Source organism: Oryx dammah, unplaced genomic scaffold (assembly GCF_014754425.2).
Source record: "Oryx dammah isolate SB20612 unplaced genomic scaffold, SCBI_Odam_1.1 HiC_scaffold_25, whole genome shotgun sequence".
In the NCBI taxonomy this organism is placed as follows: Eukaryota; Metazoa; Chordata; class Mammalia; order Artiodactyla; family Bovidae; genus Oryx; species Oryx dammah.
Window position 1 is genome coordinate 54,418,715 of NW_024070209.1, and position 22,715 is coordinate 54,441,429.

Here is a 22,715-nt window from a genome sequence, read left to right on the forward strand (position 1 = left end):
TTGCACGAAGAGGAACGGGGGCACATTCATCAGTGCAACGTCGAAATCCTGTGTTCTTTATGTATGGCTTCTCATAACTGATAGTCTTCCACACCTACAAGGGTAGATACTAGAGGGTTCTAAAAGCTGCAAGGGCAAAATTAGCAACATCTGGAAAATTCTATAAAACAAGATAATGAAATGTTAAGATGTATCACAGACAGAATTTACTACCGAATTAAATTGGTTCCATTATTTGTGGTGAGGAGAGGAGGTGAGACTTGTTAATATCAAGCAGAAGAACGGTAGTTGTCCAGTTATCCCCATAAATCCTTGGAGCCTTGGAGAGAGAAATCCTTGGGGCCTTGAGAGAAAAGAGATTTTTACACCAGCATCTTGTTACAGCATTTGAAATCCAAACTTTTAGAATCACTTCTTGGTATGGTGAGTGCCAAGGTAATGTCAAATACACCTGTCAGTTTACAATTAAATAAATGTTTCTGAACCTGCTCCAGCACATTGGTTTGATGTTACGTGCTCTGCTTATTTTCTCAGTCATGTCTGACTCTTTGCGACCCCATGGTCTGTAGCCTGCCAAGCTGCTCTGTCCATGGGGATTCTCCAGGCAAGAATACTGGAGTGGGTTGCCATGCCCTCCTCCAGGGGATCTTCTCAACCCAGGGATCGAACCCAGGTCTCTCATATTGCAGGCAGATTCTTTGTCATCTGAGCCACCAGGGAAGCCCAAGAATACTAGAGAGGGTATCCTATCCCTTCTCCAGGGGATCTTCCCAACCCAGGAATTGAACCGGGGGTCTCCTGCATTGCAGGTGGATTCTTTACCAGCTGAGCTACCAGGGAAGCCCAGATTTGATGTTATAGGATGTCCCAAATAAGTGGGTGAAGCCATGAAAAACAAGATTTTGCATGATTGAGATAATGTTTGTGAATCATAAACAACAGCGCAGAGTCTAGTTCATTTCACAAATGTATTTAAACACTCTAACTTCCACAGAGCATTGTAAGTAGCGTGCATTAAACTGTTTTCAGACATGAACACTTCTGTGGAAATAATCTGGGTGCCTAGTCACTTAATAGGATGTGGGAATGAAACCCTTGGAAGCTCCCAGAAGGAAAACTGAAGACCCCAAAACCCAAGGCTCCCTGTGCTTCTGCATAAAGGAGGGAGGAATGGGAATAGGAAGAAAGGATGGTTCCAAGTAACCAAGAACAGATTCCAACAAGGATCTTAGTGGGCACCCCAGCCAGATAAAGGAAAGGGAAACGAAAAGGCTTCTATTTGTGGTGGAGTGTGTGTGTGTGTGTGTGTGTGTGTGTGTGTGTGTGTGTGCATGTGTGTGTGTGTGTGTGGAGTATATAGAGGAAAACAATAAAGCAGCAAAAGAGATATTAAGAGATATTGAGATTGAAATATGTCCTTTCAGGAGGACAATCTGGCCTTAGGAATAGAAAGTTTTTTTTAAAGTCCACATCCTCTGAACCCAATCCTGAGGGCTTTACTCTTGTGACTTAATAACCCCTGGAAGGCTCCACCTCCATATAACACCACACTGGGGATTAGGTTTCAATACATGAATTTCAGGGGATATAAACCATCAGTCTTTACTAGCGTGTGAGATGAGTACAATTGTATGGTAGTTTGAGGATGCTTTGGCATTGCTTTTCTTTAGGATTGGAATGAAAACTGACCTTTTCCAGTCCTGTGGCCACTGCTGAGTTTTGCAAATTTGCTGGCATATTGGGTACAGCACTTTCACAGCATCATCTTTTAGGATTTGAAATAGCTCCACTGGAATTCCATCACCTCCACTAGCTCTGTTCGTAGTGATGCTTTCTAAGGCCCACTTGACTTCACATTCCAGGATGTCTCTCTCTAGGTGAGTGATCACACCATTGTGATTATCTGGGTCGTGAAGCTCTTTTTTGTACAGTTCTTCTGTGTATTTTTGCCACCTCTTAATATCTTCTGCTTCTGTTAGGTCCATACCATTTCTGTCCTTTATTGAGCCCATTTTTGGATGAAATGTTCCCTTGGTATCTCTAATTTTCTTGAAGAGATCTCTAGTCTTTCCCATTCTGTTGTTTTCCTCTATTTCTTTGCATTGATTGCTGAGGAAGGCTTTCTTATCTCTCCTTGCTATTCTTTGGAACTCTGCATTCAGATGCTTTTATCTTTCCTTTTCTCCTTTGCTTTTCGCTTCTCTTCTTTTCACAGCTATTTGTAAGGCCTCCTCTGCTGAAACTGAAACTCCAATACTTTGGCCATCTCATGCGAAGAGTTGTCGCTGCTGCTGCTAAATCACTTCAGTCGTCTCATTGGAAAAGACCCTGATGCTGGGAGGGATTGGGGGCAAGGGGAGAAGGGGACGACAGAGGATAAGATGGCTGGACAGCATTACTGACTCGATGGACGTGAGTCTGAGTGAACTCCCAGAGTTGGTGATGGACAGGGAGGCCTGGCGTGCAGCAATTCACGGGGTTGAAAGAATCAGACATGACTGAGCGACTGAACTGATCTGAACTGAAATCATCAGTCTATTGTAGTGTATATATGATGATGTTATCCCAGTAAATTTATAATGGCTAAAAACCAGATGCTGCCTAACTGGTAAGAAAGAAGAGATGGATAAATTTATTAGAATGGTTTGCAGTTATTGAAGATGATCCTATCAATTGGTACTCTGGCTATGGGAAAATGTCAACAATGAAAAAATCAGTTACAAAGTAGTATGTATTGGCATAATGTTATTGTATTTTTAGAAAATATAAATACATATAAAATAGACCAATTCTAGAAGAATATGCCCTCAACAATTAACAGTTTATCTCCAGGTGGTTAAATTTTACGTGATAATCTTCATTTTAAAATTTTTTTTTTGTCTTTTTTCCTTTTCTTCATTTTTTTATAATTAAAAAGTCAAACTTAAACATCCAAGAGAAATACATACAGACTGACAGTGATAAGAAAACAGGTGTAATATAAGCCAGGGGTTGCATAAAACACATACAAGAGCTCTACAAATTGCCGTGAAAAGAAGAGACATGAAAAGCAAAGGAGAAAAGGAAAGATATAAGCATCTGAATACAGAGTTCCAAAGAATAGCAAGGAGAGATAAGAAAGCCTTCCTCAGCAATCAATGCAAAGAAATAGAGGAAAACAACAGAATGGAAAAAGACTAGAGATCTCTTCAAGAAAATTAGACATACCAAGGGAACATTTCATGCAAAGATGGGCTTGATAAAGGACAGAAATGGCATCGACCTAACAGAAGCAGAAGATATTAAGAAGAGGTGGCAAGAATACACAGAAGAACTGTACAAAAAAGAGCTTCATGACCAAGATAATCACGATGGTGTGATCAGTCACTTAGAGCCAGACATCCTGGAATGTGAAGTCAAATGGGCCTTAGAAAACATCACTACAAACAAAGCTAATGGAGGTGATGGAATTTCAGTTGAGCTATTTCAAATCCTGAAAGATGATGCTGTGAAAGTGCTGCACTCAATATGCCAGCAAAATTGGAAAACTCAGCAGTGGCCACAGGACTAGAAAAGGTCAGTTTTCATTCCAATCCCAAAGAAAGGCAATTCCAAAGAATGCTCAAATTACCACACAATTGCACTCATCTCACACACTAGTAAAGTAATGCTCAAAATTTTCCAAGCTAGGCTTCAGCAGTACGTGAACTGTGAACTTCCACGTGTTCAAGCTGGTTTTAGAACAGGCAGAGGAACCACAGATCAAATTGCCAACATCTGCTGGATCATGGAAAAAGCAAGAAAGTTCCAGAAAACACCTATTTCTGCTTTATTGACTATGCCAAAGACTTTGACTGTGTGGATCACAATAAACTGTGGAAAATTCTGAAAGAGATGGGAATATCGGACCACCTGACCTGCCTCTGGAGAAACCTATCTGCAGGTCAGGAAGCAACAGTTAGAACTAGACATGGAACAACAGCCTGGTTCCAAATAGGAAAAGGAGTCTATCAAGGCTGTATATTGTCACTGTGCTTATTTAACTTATATGCAGAGTACATCATGAGAAACGCTGGGCTGGAAGAAGCACAAGCTGGAATCAAGACTGCCCGGAGAAATATCAATAACCTTAGATATGCAGATGACACCACCCTTATGGCAGAAAGTGAAGAGGAACTAAAAAGCCTCTTGATGAAAGTGAAAGAGGAGAGTGAAAAAGTTGGCTTAAAGCTCAACATTCAGAAAACTAAGACCATGGCATCTGGTCCCATCACTTCATGGGAAATAGATGGGAAAACAGTGGAAACAGTGTCAGACTTTATTTTGGGGGGCCCCAAAATCACTGCAGATGGTGACTGCAGCCATGAAATTAAAAGACGCTTACTCCTCGGAAGGAAAGTTATGACCAGCCTAGATAGTATATTGAAAGGCAGAGATATAACTTTGCCAACAAAGGTCCATCTAGTCAAGGCTGTGGCTTTTCCAGCGGTCACGTATAGATGTGAGAGTTGGACTGTGAAGAAAGCTGAGCGCTGAAGGATTGATGCTTTTGAACTGTGGTGTTGGAGAAGACTCTTGAGAGTCCCTTGGACTGCAAGAAGATCCAACCAGTCCATTCTAAACGAGATCAGTCCTGGATGTTCATTGGAAGGACTTATGTTGAAGCTGAAACTCCAATACTTTGGCCACCTCATGCGAAGAATTGACTTATTGGAAAAGACCCTGATGCTGGGAGGGATTGGGGGAAGGAGGAGAAGGGGACAACAGAGGATGAGGTGGCTGGATGGCATCACCGACTCGATGGACATGAGTTTGAATGAACTCCCGGAGTTGGTGATGGACAGGGAGGCCTGGCATGCTTCGATTCATGGGGTCACAAAGAGTCAGACACGACTGAGCGACTGAACTGAACTGAACTGAACTGATACTTACTGCCACACGTGTGTGAGTGTGTGAGTGTGTGAGTGTGTGTGTGTGTGTGCTGTCTTATCTGACTCTTTGCAACCCCATGGACTATAGCCCACTAGTCTCCTCTGTCCATGGAATTTTGCAAGCAAGAAGACTAGAGTAGGTTGCCATTTCCTACTCCAAAGGATCTTCCCAACCCAGGGATCAAACCTGCATCTCTTGCATTGGCAGGCAAATCTTTACCACTGTTCCATCTGGGAAGCAATCAACCTTTATTAAGAGCCCTACTAAGTGCTAAGTACTGAGATATACACAGACTTTGAATTCTGTGTTTGGAATTGAACAGAACAGAGAACAAGATTCAGAAAATGCAAGGTTTTTATATGAATTATACAACCAATCTTGGGCAATCGCTTAACATTTCTGACCCTTCAATTCCTCAGTTATAAAACTAGACATTAATGATATCTGGGTTACTTTTTCAGGTTAGAATGTGAATACTTCTAATAGAATGCTCTAATAGAATGCTTTTCAAAATTTAATTTTAACCTGGAGTTAATGGTAAAATGCAGATTTGATTCAACATATCTAGAAAGAAACCTAAGCTTCTGCCTTTATAACATGCTGTAAGGCTGCTAGTTCTAGGCTTACACTTCTGAGTTGCAAAACTCTAATATATATGATCTTATTGAATTTTCCCCAAGAATCCTTTAAGATAGCCATCCTTGGTCCTATTTGACTGATAATGGAGTGACCTGTGTAGGATCATACTCAGAGAGAATGGGAAAGCAGAAATCTTTTTATTCCTAAGCTCCAAGATGTTTAATGTCACATTCAGTTCTAAACTACTATAATTAGAAATGACGGCCACATTCACATAAAGTGAACAGCATCAGCAGCAGAATTGATAAAGGTAAGCTGTTAACAGAGTTCAGAAGAATGAGAGATCACTTTACATGGGAATCAATAAAGAAGACATAGAGGAAATTTAACATCAGCCTTGAAGGATGGCAAGGATGAAGGTAAGCAAAGATGGAGAGAGTATATACAGCAGTTAGGTGTAATATGGCATGATCAGAGCATATGGAAATGCAGAGGGAGCTTGCAGAGTGGGGCCTGGGATAGCAGAACTGGCCTCAGGAACTAATCCACATATTTATTACAAGAGCCAAAGATAACTCGAAGGTGTTCAGTCTTAGAGACTAGAAAGTGAAAGTGAAGTCACTCAGTCGTGTCCAACTCTTTGCAACCCTATAGACTGTAGCCTACCAGGCTCCTCCGTCCATGGAATTTTCCAGGCAAGAGTACTGGAGTGGGTTGCCATTTCCTTCAAAACTAGAAAGATGCAGCAAACTAAAATTTTCAGCATAGCATTGGAAACCCTTTTAAAAAATATATAATTCATTTAATGGCAACTGGTAATCATCAAATTAGCGATGGTCACCTTCAGAAGTTATTATACAAACTATGCTGTCATTTCTCGAGGTTGACCACATACCTGAAGTCACAGACATTTCCCACCTAAGATGCATCATTTAAATCAGACTTAATTTATCACCAGTATTTGTAAAACCACATCTAGCTAAAGAACTAGGTCTGGGGACCAATACGTGGTCTTAATACAGGGAAGGTTTGGAAGCCCTTTACCAACTTCCTTCCTCTCCCAGCACTTCCTCTGTCTCTGTCCCTCTTCTTCCCTCTGAGAAATAGGGAATTAATCCACTCATCACGACGTAAGGCTTTCGTTTCCCTGTCCTAGGTATGCTTTCACGATGCCACCCCTCAGGTCCGCGAGCCTACGTCTTGAGCCTGTATTCCATAAACTTTATTTTTTCAGTGAAGCTTTTTAGCATTGGCCCCATCTTACCTGTCAGCTCTTCTCATTTATGTGTTCTAGGGGCATCTGCTGTCAAGCACTGGGCAATAAATAAATATTATCAGCAAAGTCCCTCAGTGTCTGCTTCTCTCTCTTACCTAAAGTTCCAGGAGGAAAGCACTGAGTCATTGCATTTCTTTGGTTTACTCCCATGATTTAACATCTTGCATTGAGCATAATAAGTACTGCCTTAGTGATAGCCATATTACTACCTTGTTCTAAGAGGAGGATAAAGTTTGATAAGAAAAATGACCTTCTTTTTTTTAAAAAAAATAAGCTCCTTTAAGTAGATCTCCTGAGAGAAGCCTTAAGTCCTTACCCTTTGGCTCCACATACATTTTCCAAAGCATGTTGTAAAAGGCCAGTTGTATGCGGCCTGCCCATAGGAACAACAGAGTTAATTTTCTCCTTCTGAAATTGTGACTCCCACCCTCCTTCCCTACCTCTAAATGTTTCCTTTTAAAGAAAAGCCATGGCTCACTGCTACGGAAAATTAAAGATAATCACATAAAGATCAAGGTCCAGGCTGGTGCAAGCACTGAGAGAACATTAAAATCACGACTTGAATTTCTCTTGTCCTGAGCACTGCCAAGGACTCCTAATGGAAGGCCAGTCTTCAGAAGGCATGCTTATATCAGACTTTTATTACTTGTATCTCTTGGTTCACAAATTATTTTGACTCAAACAAAGTGGAGGTGGCCTTCAGTTGAGATGAAATGGCAGAGGTACAACATATTCATAGATATAACATATTCACTCCTGAACATTCATTGGAAGGACTGATGCTGAAGCTGAAACTCCAACACTTTGGCCACCTGATGCAAACAACCAACTCACTGGAAAAGACTCTGATGCTGGGGAAGATTGAAGGCGGGAGAAGGGGGTGTTTTGAAATGGTTGGATGGCATCACTGATGTGATGGACATAAGTTTGAGTAGGCTCCAGGAGTTGGTGATAGATAGGGAAGCCGGGCGTGCTGCAGTCCATGGGGTCGCAAAGAGTCAGACACAACTGAGTATGGACTGAACTGAACTGATATATATACACACACACATTAAACTGTGTGTGACCACCCCCCTCCCACCCCATCACAACATCAAGTACCAAGAAAAAGCAGGAGAGTTTATTATGCAAAGTTTAATGTATAAGGCTTAGGAGAAGAGGAATTAATTACATCTCCTTCCTCCAAGCTATACTTCTGGCCTCCCCAGCTGCATCAAACTTGCTCTTCCACCTCCTCTTAGTTCCAGATTGTGTTTTGGCAATCAGACTCACACTTCACCTACCTCAGAGTTTCTTCTCATTTTCAGAAGCCTCAGTTTCAAGATTCTTGTCCTTTCTTACCCCACTCCCCAATCACACGTTGGCCTGATGGCTTGAGGTGGTTTTCTTGATGATCAACTACTACGGCCATTCAGGAAGGATGCTTAATCTTTGTCCCCATACAAACATGGAAGTTATCAAGGGTGATTAAAAGGGTAAAAAGTATCTCTCATCAACATCCAAGGCTCAAGAAGACATCTACCAACAGAAAGCTGTGCTTAGCTCAGAAAAAGAGATTGATCATGTATACACACAACCGTCACATTATAACCTAGCACATTAGATGTTCTCACAAGAGAGGTACAGAGATATGAGAGCTCAAACAAGAGGAACAAGAGAACTTTAGGTGAACTCATTCCTTTTCTTACTTTTTAATTGTGTTGGACCCTAAGATGCATGAAATTAAAACTGGTGAAAACCAGCCACATCAACTTGCTGTGGTGACTCAAAAGTTGTCGTTTCTCAACTCAACTTTGCTGAAACACTTGATTCATGTTGTTCTTATTTAACCTAATTTGCATTGATTTAATCAGGGCTGGTATGCTTTAAATACATAATAAATTGGGATTCTGCAACTCAGATGACTTAGAATAGCTAAATTTCAATAAAGCTCATTTCAATCTGTTAATGTATACGGTTCTGCCAAGGGGTTTAAAACCGTAGAAAAGATGCAAACTTGCCACGTTAGAAGTGGGGAAGGTTTAAAGATACCATCCAGATGAAATGATTTGGGGGATAATAATGTGAAAAGCAATATATATATGTACATACATATATTTTAATTACAGCCGAGACACATCTTCTACGTTTTAAGTAGCGTATTTAAAAGAAAACTCACATATAAATGCAGTGAATTTAATTTTATTCTCCTTCCTTCTTGCCAACACTCAACTCTTTTCTGCCTCTCTGTACCAGCTCTACAAATCAAGTGACATCCAAAGTGGGACCTCTCCTTGCCCATTTGGCAGGCTCTATCATCACTTTGCCAAGCTGCCTACATTAGGAGAATTTTGTTCCTAGCAGCCATGGGGATTGGGTGGCTTGTACTCAACAATACTTGCTGAATGGTTGGCCAATGTTTACCCCTGCCCGCCCCAGCCTCCCAACCCTTTATAGTTTATGGCTCAATCAGCCGGCTTGCTGTCAGGAATAATTGTCTTGGCAAGAGGTGAAAACACTTGATGGTGAAATAGTTTGTCTGTTAAAGTGTTCTGCAGCACCTTGAAGGTGCCAGGACAAAACCCGCAGGTGCTCAGCAGAGTTGAGAAAGAGGCAAGAGTGACAGAGAGGCAACCATCAAGAATGGGATGGGAAGACCACCACTTTGATGTGGGAGAGGAGAAAAGAAAAATTATCTGTGCCAGTAAGAAGCTGTGAGACCTTGAATAATCACCCAGTGAATCTTTGCTTGGGTTTTGTTATGTATGAAATTAAGGGGGTTGATTTCCGAATGTCTCTTTTAGCTCCTAAGACAGCATGTGATGTCTAGGACATTCAAATTTGTTTTCCTTCCAATTAAATGATGCATCTCAGAGATGAATGACCAGGGCAGAGCTCAGAGGAATACAAAAATGGAATGATTCATGCCCTTGTTCGTATGACTTTTCCTGAAAAGTATCACCAGTCTTTGGTGACTTTGATTCCACTGGTTGGTGTCTTCAGCTTGGATGTTAAGGCCCAGCCAAGTTACTTGTCCAAAGCAAGTCCAGTTCATTCTTATCAAATGTGAGTACAACTACAGATGATGCCCACTTATTTTCAGTACCTAACAGTCAGACATGATAGAAATGCAAAGTGAGGCGATGGGAATTCACATTTGATTCTCCCTATCACCATTCTGGGCATCTTAAGTCAAGACGGTAGGCTTATCCACTCACTTCTGGCAGGGCTTCTCTGTCATTCTTAAAAAAAAAAAAAAAAAAAAAAGATCACCAACAGGTTCCTGACCATAGCAATGCAGACCCTCTCCAAACAAGCTGAGACAAGATAGAGCTCATTACAAGCTGAAGGAGCCCATCCATAAATGATTGTTAATGGAAATAATCAGGCAAGGACATCTCTTCACACTCAGAAGGCACAATTTAGTAACAGTGTCAAAGCTTAAGTAGAGGTGTGTATGGAAGTGGGTTTAAACGACCCCTTCTCCGCTCATTCTCTGGCATATTCCCCTGGAGTGGAGTGTACTGCAGGGCTCTGTAATCACCGTGAGCAGCACGTCAGGGTCAGCCCTCCCGTGTCAGGCAGTAAAATCTTTCTTTAATCCACCCGGGATCTCACTGACATCTATGGAGACTAGTGAAGCCCCGGAGGGATCTTGGGCAAGAAAGACTCTCTGTACACAGATATACATACGTTTCAGCCACTCTGGGTCTCCTACCTTTGGATTGGTATGGCTTCCCAAATCGGCCGAGTTTGAAAAGCATTCCCCCACCCCCCAACCCCATCCACAACCCAAAAGGGCTGGCTGACTGCAGAACTCCAGTCCTCGCAAAGGAAAAAAAAAAAAAAAATCTCAGCCAAGTCCCCACAGTCATTGCCTTCCTCTAGCTTCTCTCAAGTTGCTTTTCTAAAGCAAGGGACCAAATGTTGATTTCTCTACGAATTCCTACGTACCTCTTACACGTAGACAGCTTTAAAGCGGGAGGGGGAACATTCCTCAAAGGGAAAGGAGAGGGGGAGCAGAACAGAGTATTTCAGTCTCCCACTTGGAAATATCTCAGTGGTTGATGATGCCTTTCCATACCTCCATCCCTCTCCTTTTTTTTTTTTTTTTAAATATGGACCAAAAAGCTGAAAGTGTTTTCCTTTTCATCAAAGAACATATATTACTTTAGTGGTTCGGGAAAATGTTGGTTTTCTGCCCACCCCTTTTCAATCTGCCCATGTCTGAGGTGCTCCGGGAAGACGCACAATCGTGAGCAGCTTACGACACTCAGTGAGCAGTAGGTGCCGGTGCAAGCTCGCGCCGCACATTGCCTGGCGGAGGGAAGGAGCCGGGGCGCCGCTCCCTGCTCCCCGCGCCGCCGCCCGCACCTCCCCGCCGCCCGCAAAAGATGAGCGAGCCCGCTCTCCACAGCCGCCCCGGGCTCGAATGGCAGGCGGTCTCCGCGGAGGAAAAGGTGGCGCCGGTCAGGGGTCCTTTCCAATGACGGACATTAACCAGACTGTCAAATCCTGGGGAGTCGCGAGCCCCGAGTTTGGAGTGTTTTTTTTTTTTTCCCCACAACGTCACAGTCCGAACTGCAGAGGGAAAGGACAGCGGCAGGAAGGCGAAACCCCGGCTCCCCGCACGTAGTTGGGAAACTTGCAGGTCCTAGAAGTCGCCTCCCCGCCTCGCCGGCCGCCCTTGCAGCCCGGAGCCGAGCAGCAAAGTGAGACATTGTGCGCCTGCCAGATCCGCCGGCCGCGGACCGGGGCTGCCTCGGAAACACAGAGGGGTCTTCTCTCGCCCTGCATATAATTAGCCTGCACACAAAGGGAGCAGCTGAATGGAGGTTGTCACTCTCTGGAAAAGGGTGGGTAAGACACTTTTTAATTAAATTCTTTCCCGAAGATTTTTTTTTTTCCTCCCTTTTCTTTGCTGCAGCATCTAACATGGACCAAATCACCATCTCTTTGATCTTTTTCCGTGGCTGTGAACTTTCTATGCTGCCCAGCTTTCTGCATGCTTAGAGGTGAACGTGTGGCTTTGGGGAGTGGGGGGGGGGAGTCCTGCTTTATTTCAATATATTTATTTGATTGTTGCCCTTTTCTCCCCCCTCCCCCGCTCCCCCCTCCCTCGGAATAAAATATGATGTAGATTTCTGACCGAGCGCTTCCAATGGACATTCTCCAGCCTCTCTGGAAAGATTCTCGCTAATGGATTTCCTGCTGCTCGGTCTCTGTCTACACTGGCTGCTGAGGAGGCCCTCGGGGGTGGTCTTGTGTTTGCTGGGGGCCTGCTTTCAGATGCTGCCCGCCGCCCCCAGCGGGTGCCCGCAGCTGTGCCGGTGCGAGGGGCGGCTGCTGTACTGCGAGGCGCTCAACCTCACCGAGGCGCCCCACAACCTGTCCGGCCTGCTGGGCTTGTCCCTGCGCTACAACAGCCTCTCGGAGCTGCGCGCCGGCCAGTTCACGGGGTTAATGCAGCTCACGTGGCTCTATCTGGATCACAATCACATCTGCTCGGTACAGGGGGACGCCTTTCAGAAACTGCGCCGAGTTAAGGAACTCACCCTGAGTTCCAACCAGATCACCCAGCTGGCCAACACCACCTTCCGGCCCATGCCCAACCTGCGCAGCGTGGACCTCTCGTACAACAAGCTGCAGGCGCTGGCGCCCGACCTCTTCCACGGGCTGCGGAAGCTCACCACGCTGCACATGCGGGCCAACGCCATCCAGTTCGTGCCCGTGCGCATCTTCCAGGACTGCCGCAGCCTCAAGTTTCTCGACATCGGATACAATCAGCTCAAGAGTCTGGCGCGCAACTCTTTCGCCGGCTTGTTCAAGCTCACGGAGCTGCACCTGGAGCACAACGATTTGGTCAAGGTGAATTTCGCCCACTTCCCGCGCCTCATCTCCCTGCACTCTCTCTGCCTGAGGAGGAACAAGGTGGCCATTGTGGTCAACTCTCTGGACTGGGTGTGGAACCTGGAGAAAATGGACCTGTCGGGCAACGAGATCGAGTACATGGAGCCCCACGTGTTCGAGACCGTGCCGCACCTCCAGTCCCTGCAGCTGGACTCCAACCGCCTCACCTACGTCGAGCCCCGGATCCTCAACTCCTGGAAGTCACTGACCAGCATCACCCTGGCCGGGAACCTCTGGGACTGTGGGCGCAACGTGTGCGCCCTGGCCTCCTGGCTCAGCAACTTCCAGGGGCGCTACGATGGCAACTTGCAGTGCGCCAGCCCCGAGTACGCGCAGGGCGAGGACGTCCTGGACGCCGTGTACGCGTTCCACCTGTGTGAGGAGGGAGCTGAGCCCACCAGCGGCCACCTGCTCTCGGCCGTCACCAACCACAGCGACCTGGGGTCCCCCGCCGGCCCGGCCACCACACTCGCTGACGACAGGGAGGGGCAGCCCGACAGCACGCCCGAGCCTGTCACCGTGGCTCTCCCCGGCGAACACGCCGAGAACGCCGTGCAGATCCATAAGGTGGTCACCGGCACCATGGCCCTCATTTTCTCTTTCCTTATTGTGGTCTTGGTGCTCTATGTCTCCTGGAAGTGTTTCCCAGCCAGCCTCAGGCAGCTCAGACAGTGCTTTGTCACGCAGCGCAGGAAGCAAAAGCAGAAACAGACCATGCATCAGATGGCTGCCATGTCTGCCCAGGAATACTACGTTGATTACAAACCGAACCACATTGAGGGCGCCCTGGTCATCATCAACGAGTATGGCTCGTGTACCTGCCACCAGCAGCCCGCGAGAGAATGCGAGGTGTGATTGCCCTAGAGACTCTCAACCCGTGCGCTACCAAATACGCCTGGACAACCGGGGCGGGCCGGCAAGTGCCAGGCTGGGGTCTGTGCTCCAATACGCTCCTTGACTGAAACTGTAAGGGGATCACTCCCAGAGACTTGACATTTTAGCTTTATTGTGTCTTAAAAAAAAAAAAAAAAAGATCAAACACAACAAAACCCCACCCCACAACCTTCAGGACAGTCTATCTTAAATTTCATATGAAAACTCCTTCCTCCCTTTGAAGATCTGTCCATATTCAGGAATCTGAGAGTGTAAAAAGGTACCAATCATTGATTTTTTTTTTTTTGTAAACTTAAAATGTTTAAAATAAAATAGCATTTACAGTTTTTACAGACTGGTGTAACCTAAATGAATTGTTACCTGTGTTAAAAGAGAAGTAACAGTTACAATTTCCTACCTCTGCATGTATGTGTGGGTGGGTGTGTGCATGGGTGTGTGTGTAGGGGTGATCTAGTGGCCAGAGGGAAAATCCAGAAATTCAAGAGCAAAGTAGCCAGGCTCATTTTGAGACATTAAGAAGGACAAACAGCTTATCAGATGGATGTACCCTCACATGATTAAGGACTGAAAAAAGTCAGACCCTCTATATTACGTTTGGGGGAGCACAGTGTAATTTAGCCACTTTAAAGCAAGTGAAAGGCGAATTGAGGACTGAGCATCCTTGATCAGCCTTGAAGGCAGAGATCATTGCAAATGCTTTTTAAAAGGCAGTGCCAGACAGTTTTTCCTATGAACATGAAACGTTTTTGCACTTAATACAAAGCATCTTTCAAATCAATTCAAAACCTCACCCCCAAATGCCTCTGTTCTTCTATGCCTTTGATTCACCAGACTTGGTAGCATTTGTGCCCCTTTTCCATACTTTTCCGAGTGAAAGACCCTCAGCTCCTGCTCTCCTGTGGTTTGACTCAGAGAAATAAGGCAGAATCCAAACGCTTGGTGATGAAAGCTGTGCTTCCTGGAGCATATTGCTAAGACTGCAGCAGGCTGAGGCTCTCATGGGGAAAACACACTTCTAGCTGCTGTGGGGAACAGTGGGAAGAGCCTACCTCAGGCTGAATGCCTACCTGGGTGTTGCCTGAAGCAGGAGACTTTACAGGCAGGCTCATATAGAAGTGATGGGGGTGGGGTAGAATGGGAAAGATGAGCTTTTGAGCCTATCTTCCAATATTACTCAGATGGGAATAATTTGTTAACCCAGTATAGAAAAGCTGCCTCTCTTCAGATAACCGTGTTGTGAAATGCTTGCTTTCCCTGTGATGTTTCAGTTTTTTTTTTTTCTGTGTTGGGATCAATGACTGCCCCTTGCCAACTTTCATAGGTTTCTAGGTCCACAGAGATGTAGGTTGTTTATTGAACTAAACTTAAGAGTGGTACCAGGTGGTGGGTGCAGGGCAGGAAAAGGGGAGGAGGTGTGGTGGATGGGAGGGGTCTTTCACTAGCTAACAATTTAAGTAAATATGATTGAAATAAACTGTCATGAGTGAAAGCTGGTGAACTACTGTTGTCTGGAGTCTAAAAGTCTTCCTCAAACTCAGGTGCTTAACCTCTCTGAATAATCCAGCAGACAGGCATCTTTGTATTTTCCCTTTTCTTTTGAGAGAGAGAGAAGTCGGAATAGCAGGAGGAGGGATGGGGGGGGCGGAATATACACCACCACCTTCTCCCAAAATGCAAATGCCTCCAGTCACCCATCTAAAGAGGCAAAGTCAGCTGTCTGAAATGCAGAATGGCATCACCAGGAGGTTTACTTAAGCTGAGGATTGAAGGTAGATTTCTCTTCTACCTATGGAGAAATTACGGTGCCTAAGAATACTGCTTCTAAGAGACTAAGAAGTTCTTTTAAGAGAAATATTTTGCAAATGTATCTAAGATGTTAAGCTTTGTTAGATAGCTCCTTACATATATATACATACACACACACACATGCACACATATACCATAAGCTCCTTCTTTCTGATCAGGAGACCTCATCTTATTTTGTTTATAATTAAAACATGACTTTATATTATATACCATGCATACAGTACCCATCTAGACTACTAATGTTCTAGAAGAGAGGTGCCTTGATAACTTCAAGGAGGGGGTTTTGGATTCAGTCTTTATGATCATTTGGGGATGCCACTGTAAATGCCATCTTGGAAGGCAGGGGTTCCAGGGACATCTATAATGAAATTCCACTGAAGAGACCTCTAGAAGACAACTGATTTTTTCTGGGAACAACAACAACAAAAATCCTCCAATTGTGCAACTGTAGGATTCAATCCTTAGATTCCATTGATTTAATCTCCTCTTAAGAAGCCTACTGGGATCCAGTGCCAAAAGCTGCTCTGGCTTGGTGCATTAAGGGCCCTGTTGGTGTGCTTGTAGGGAAAGCTTCCAGAAGCAGAGCCTTTCTGGAAAACAGCAGAGGCAGAGATCCACCCTAACCCCTAGAAATGTGTAGACTGGAGAATGGAGAATCTCCTGTCCCGAAGACTTTTTTGTCTCCTTCATTCTTCTTTTTAAAATGTGGCCATGAGAAAAAATGAGAGAATAATCATGCTTTGTTATATGCTGCTGACACCCCCACTCCTCCCCATATGACTAAACACCACGTATACAGAAGACCTGAAGTCCATGTAAATCTAATGAAATACTATTGTAGAGAGGACTCTGTACTCTGAGACCTAGAAAACTAACGATGGTCATGCAAAGCTATGTTCTTACTTTGTGTGTGTGTGCGCGCATGTGTGCCTGGGTGTCTGCGTTGTGTCTTTGTAGGCAAGCAAATGTGTTTTCTACACAAACAGAAGAATTCAGCTCATTCCGTTTCATGCTCCTACACTTCTTGCTTTGGAAGTGGGAGGGGGGAGGCAAGAATGCGGGAAATCCTATAGTTTTAACTAAGGTTTTATGACACTTGAAATTTTTTCTTTCTTAAATTAATTATCTTTAAGCTTCAACAAACTTCCTCTAACCCCCTCTAAGGAAACTACTGAGCATTTAAAATAGAATCTGATTTTTAAAGGTGTAGCACCTTGTTTTTGGTTGTTGTTCTTCCCATGGAGGGTGCTAATCTCATTGTCCTGTGTTGTCTGGAAAGAATTTAAAGCCACATTCACGTCTCTTCCTGGGCATTGTGATGGATTAACCCTCCATTTGCACTACCTTCCCAGCTGATTAAAGTTCAGCCCTGGTATACAGGTTTCTTGAATATTTATAAATGAAAAAGAAAAAGTCTTTTGAAATGACAGATGACCCTCTCAGACCAGTCTTAGCCCTGGTAGGTTTCTTTTTAGGTGCTACCAAGAGGGAGTAGGTTAAATGAAACCCTTTCTCTGGCCTTCACTTCCAAGAAAGGCAGCCCTTGGGACTCAGACTCCAGCTCTGAGAGTTGAAACCATCAGGTAGCTCAGGTTCTCAAGACTGCAAGGTTGCCATCACAGAGAAAGGTTATTCTGGTGTAAGGAAACTTTTAAAATCTTTTTTTCAATATTCTCTGAAGCTCTTCAAAGTCTAAGCCTGCCTCACCTTCCTCTCTGCCTTCAGGAAGGAGACTTAGTATTAAACAACACACTCATGAGTACGTGTAGGTCATTAGAGGGGCAGATAGCACTTGTTACTTCTCCCAGGTTTCTGGAGCAACTCCACACAGATCGCTGGAAGGTTTAGGGGCTTCCTGTGTTCCTGGGCTGTAGTCACCAACCTATCAGCAAGTTCAGCCTGTATCCTGTTTGGCATAGCCATGCATTAGAGAAGAGGGCACTGGTGGATCACACACCCTGGGAAAATGCAAGGCATCAATACCCTTCTCACACATAGCATTACCAAGAGACCAGAACTTACATCTGTTTTGGAAAATGGGTATTATAATGTTTCAGGGGGAGTCAAAATATGCATCAGTTATTTCCTCTAGGTAGATGGTGATTGTTGGTTGATTTGGGCTTGCTGTGGATGGAATGCTAAATAGCAAGGAATTAACTGGAATATGACTATTACACAGGTGCCTGAAGTATATTCTGGGAAAAGTTTAGGGATACACATATACATGTGCATGCTAAGTTGCTTCAGTCGTGTCTGATTCTTTGCAAACCTATGGACTGTAGCCCACCAGCCTCCTCTGTCCATGGGATTCTCCAGGCAAAAATAAAAAATACTGGAGTGGGTTGCCATGCCCTCCTCCAGGGGATCTTTTCCACCCAGGGATGGAACTGGTGTCTCTTTTGTCTCCTACATTGGCAGGTGGGTGTTTTTTTTTTGTTTGTTTGTTTTTTAACCACTAGTGCTACCTGGGAAGCCCACACACATGCATACTAATATGTAAATGACATAACATGACACAAAATAGCCACATATACATACTACATTGTCATATATATATATATATCCACATGTATGATCACATACACATAATCACATTATATAACTATATCCCCCAGCATAATTATACTCCTACTTTCTTCTTCCATGATCAAACTTGAACTCAGGAAAGGATCTGATAAAATCAGTTACAACGTGTAAAGGGCTGAGGTGGCTGATGGTATTTTCAGGCATTAGTTAATGAGCTGATAGAGGCTTTGCAGACTGGGGAATCTTCTGGGCTCCTCATGCCAGGGCCATAGGAGGGTGTATGCCTGCTACCTAGTGGTAAAAGCCAGCAAAGCATTCTTCTGAGAATGCACCTAACTAAAAAGTTCCACCTCAGGGTTGCAAAACATTTCTACATTAATAAATGCACCACTCTGACTTTTTTCCAGGGATTTTAGGAGGCAAAATTCTTTCTCCTATAATTGGGCCCCATTTCCTGGCCTTCCTCAAGTGAATGCTGTTTCTGGAATTATACTCAAAACAAAAGCCTGACTATAACTATTACTATTATCCTTAATGCTGAGTTGGAGTTGTAAATGAGATGGAGGAAACACATTGAGTGGTTACTTGGTATAAGACTCTTTATCTGGACCTTATTTTTACATGAGGAACCTAAGGCTTACAGAGGTTGAGTGCTTTTGTGGAAAGTCACCCAGCCAGTAATTGGAAGCACAGGGCATTCACTCTAGTGGCCTTTCAACTATATGTTGTGATTTTTGTTGTTTAGTCACTAAGTTGTGTCTGACTCTTTTGCAACCTTAAGGACTAGAGCCTGCCAGGCTCCTCTGTCCATGGGATTTCCCAGGCAAGAATACTAGAGTGGGTTGCAATTTCCTTCTCCAAGGAATCTTCTCAACCCGGGGACTGAACCTGCGTTCCCTGCATTGGCAGGCAGATTCTTTACCACTGAGCCACCAAATAATCTCATTATGAAAGCTCAGACTTTCAACGATAGCCTCTTTCTAATTTCCTTGAATGGGTGCCTTCTCCACTCCTCTAGCCAGCAAAGACCCTAGGACTGGTCGGGGCTAGGGTACATGCTCACCATATTCTTGGTGGGTGACATGGGTGCAATGCTCACCGCCAGGAATTTTCACCCTGACTTTGATTGCTCTGGCCTCTGGTTATCAGGTCATGCAGGACTCTGTCAACAGAGGAAAGCTCTCACAGGCTTCCAGGCACAGAAAGTTCAGTTAATCATCCCGTCTAGCCACTAACCAGATGACTTTGGACTCAGAGACACTAAGGTGTAGCACATATCTAGTATCTATATATTATTATTGGGGGTTTATTCACCTTCTCTTCTTGGTCACCACATGGACTATGTCTTGAAGGTGTGGTTCTCAATCAGGAGCAAATCTGCCACCCAATTAATATAATGTCTGGAAACATTTGTGATTTTCATGCAGGGAGGTTGGAGGCTACCAGTCTTTAATGAGTACAGGTCATGGATCCTGCTGAATACTCTACAGTGTAGAGGAAGTTCCTTTTAACAAAGAGCCATTTACCCTAAAATGTCAAGGGTGCCTGAAGTTGAGAAACTCTGCTCCCTGGTATAGAGTAACAACACCATCAACACCATCATGTTGCATTCCAGCTTTGCTTGGAGTGGTTCACCTAGATCTATTGCCTTCTCATCTTGCTCTCTCTTGAGAAAGAACTGGAAATGTAAATGAAAATCCCTTAGGTTGGTTGCTAATCAGCGTGAGGACCTGTAGTTAGCGCATGCTTCTCAGTGAACATATGGCAAAACTTAAATTAACTGGGACAAAACTTGTCAGAGCCCTCCACTGACCCACTTTTTCTCTGGTAAGACTTCATTTAGGAAACAGGAAAAAAAAAATGTCAAGTTAACAGTGGATATTTAATTAACAAGAGGGAAAATGAGACACTTGATATTCCTTCCAGGAGGAGTTCTGATGTCTGAATAAATTCAGCCCCTTTACCTGGGCTTTTTCACTGCTCCAACCAAACCTGGAATGTCTCTGAGGTATAAGTAGGCTTTCACTTTAAAATTCAAGGGGCTTACATGGAACCCTGCTCAATGTTATGTAGTAGCCTGGATGGGAGGAGAGTTTGGAGGAGAATGGATACCTGTATATGTATGGCCAAGTCCCTTTGCCCTTCACTTGAAACTATCACAACATTGTTAATTGTCTATACTCCAATACAAAATAAAAAGTTTATGGAAAAAAAAAAAAATCAATGTGCTTAGTTTAGTGAGTGGTGGACCTATTAATCAGAGACCTGGTCTCAGAACCTAGAAGCATGAGGATCTAGAGATTCAGGCATCACAGACTGAAAGGCGTTTGGGGCCAGGCAGGCCACACTGATGAGTGAAGCTCATAGGCCTATGGCATTAGGAAAACTGGGAAGTTCACTTAAGAGTGTAATTTATTTATTTATTGGCCGTGCCTCGTGACAAGTGGGATCTTAGTTCTCTGACTAGGGATGAACTCACACACCCCCTGCTTTGGAAGCATGTAATCTTAACCACTGGACCACTAGGAAAGTCCCCCCAAATGTAATTTACTTTTGATGGGTCCTGGTTAAGCAAAAGTTCTGCAGGCCAAGTCAAGAGAGCATTCTGGGAGAAACCTGGTCTTGAAGTCAGGAGAGATGGTCTTTAGACCTGTTGCTGGTACTCACAGGCCTTGAGTCCACCTTGTTCTCCTCTTAACTGCAGTGAGCCTCTCCCTCTCTTTGCCTTCAGGTATTCCCTTAGGACCCTTCTGGTTCTGGGTTTCTATTTTATCATTTTCCCCAAATAATAAAACATAAAACAAAAGTAGTTTTCAAGCTAGTACCACTTAACCAGAAAATTACAATTCCCCTGAACTCCCATTCCCCAGATATTCTGATTCATCAGGCTTGCCTGCATCTGAATGAGGAAAGGTAGATAAAAAATCACAAAGGCGCGGGGCTTCAGAGGGGGAGGTGGGAATACCGGAAAACAGATGAGAAAATGCAGGCATGTGTGGGTGGAAAATAGGGCTTTTAGAATATGCGGGAAGATGAAAGGAAACCCTAGAGAGGACACAGGCACTCACACTCACCCACGCATGAGAAGGGGAGACACAGGGGTCGGCACTGAAGCAGGACCAGCAAAAAGGCTGAAGAACACCGCTGTGGTGGAGGTGGGCTAGGGTGGGGGCAGGGAAGAAGTACAGGACACTGGGAATAATTTACTAGATTTGAGTAAGCGTCTACAGTTAATACTAGGAATTCAGAGTCATTTAATAAAATGAGCGGAAGGAGGAGGGATGGAGAAAGGAAGAGATCAGGGAAAAATAAAAGTCAAGGTTGTGGCAGGTGGAGAGGGGAAGAGAGAGGAAAAAAAGAGAGCAAGAAGGGAGTTTCAAGATTTGTGCTTTATGTTGATCAAATAATCATTGTATGTAGTTGTGATACACCAACTCTACTCCAAAACTTCTTTTAATTTCTTTCTTTATTCTGATCTACTGGGTTGGCTAGTTGCCCCTTCTCAATGTCTTGTTGGGAAGCCATTTTTCTCCTTGCTTTATGAGAAAAAAAAAAAATTTCTAGCTGCATCTTTTCTTTCATTTGCTTAGCTAGGAAAACGCTTCTCAACCCTGGCGGCACACTGAAACCACTTGAGGGCTTTAATAAATAGTAATGCCTAGGTCCCTCCCCCAGAGATGCAGGTTTAATTGATCCAGAGTGTGGTCTTGATGAGGAAATATTTCAAAACCTCCCAGGGGACTGTGAAGTTCAGCTAAGGCTGAGAAACACCGAGCTAGAGGGTCACGAGAATTGCCACATTTGTAGCTCACCAGTGAGTGAGATTCACAGGTCTGACTAGAGCTCTGTAAGAAACCATGGTGGGCTGGTGGCAGCAGGGCCAGATGGGGGTCACTGTTAAGTAAGGAGGCCCTGGCCTCACTGACTCCCCCTGGTGGAGCTGATTGTGAGAAAGATGTTCTCACTTAGATGGGCTTGTCATTTGTTTCTGAGTACTCCATAGTTTACTGCTGCTGCTAAGTCACTTCAGTCGTGTCCGACTCCGTGCAACCCCATAGATGGCAGCCTACCAGGCTCTGCCGTCCTTGGGATTCTCCAGACGAGAACACTGGAGTGGGTTGCCATTGCCTTCTTCGCATAGTTTACTAAGTACTCTTTCATTTTATTTATTTTAATTCTCCCAACAAGCACAAAAGGCAGACACAACCTTGTCCCATCATTTAGACAAGAAGACTCAGATCAGGAGAGGTTAAGAAGCTTGCAAAAGTCAAAGCCTAGCACCTGGAATTGCATCTTCTAAATTCTGTGCCCTCCTACCTCTATCATTTCCCTTTCCTCCTCTGCTTGGTTGAGATGAGGCAGGGCTGACCTTGCTCAAAATACTAAAGTCAGTAAGTCTTCTAGCAGGAGTCCTGGAGAACACACTGCACTCATACTCCTATACCCTCTCATTCTCTAGCCGGAGTCTAACAATGACAAAGTTTGGTATCACAGGCTTGCTACTGCCCTTTGGTTCTTCCCTTCCCCTCACCCCCTAGTCTGACACTCTTTTCATTTTCACAGAAGCTTCCATGATACCTCAGAGAATTCCAAATAGATGCCAACTTTTCCCAAATATCTCCAAACATCAAAATGTTCCCTTTCCACTCAGCCCACTGCCATTAATTCTTTTATCAGCAACTCTTTAGAGAATGTGAAAACTAAATGCCAGTAGAAAATGGATAGAGGGACGGTGATACCAGTTTTGCCTAGAAATTCTTGCAGCTTAAAAAAGATCTTTCAGGGCAATAAGAGACATTGTTCTAATGCTAGAATTGCAGGTACTTCTGAAACA

The 22,715-nt window shown here is 44.2% G+C and overlaps 2 protein-coding genes and 1 pseudogene across 3 annotated transcripts in view; 1 reads left to right on the forward strand and 2 right to left on the reverse strand.

The window, feature by feature from the left end:
* Positions 1–22,715, reverse strand: part of LOC120851300 (catenin alpha-2) — a 1,370,085-nt gene that overhangs the window by 399,917 nt on the left and 947,453 nt on the right. The window lies entirely within an intron of this gene.
* On the reverse strand, positions 6,437–6,554 carry LOC120852345 (annotated as a pseudogene).
* Positions 11,055–13,707, forward strand: LRRTM1 (leucine rich repeat transmembrane neuronal 1). The gene is made up of 2 exons (XM_040223988.1): positions 11,055–11,601; positions 11,886–13,707. Exon 2 carries the CDS (start codon positions 11,945–11,947, stop codon positions 13,508–13,510), a length of 1,566 nt encoding a protein of 521 aa, XP_040079922.1. The 5' UTR covers positions 11,055–11,601; positions 11,886–11,944; the 3' UTR covers positions 13,511–13,707.

Excerpts from the sequence above, each read along its gene's own strand:
- LRRTM1 (XM_040223988.1), top strand. The coding sequence starts at position 11,945 with ATGGATTTCCTGCTGCTCGGTCTCTGTCTACACTGGCTGCTGAGGAGG.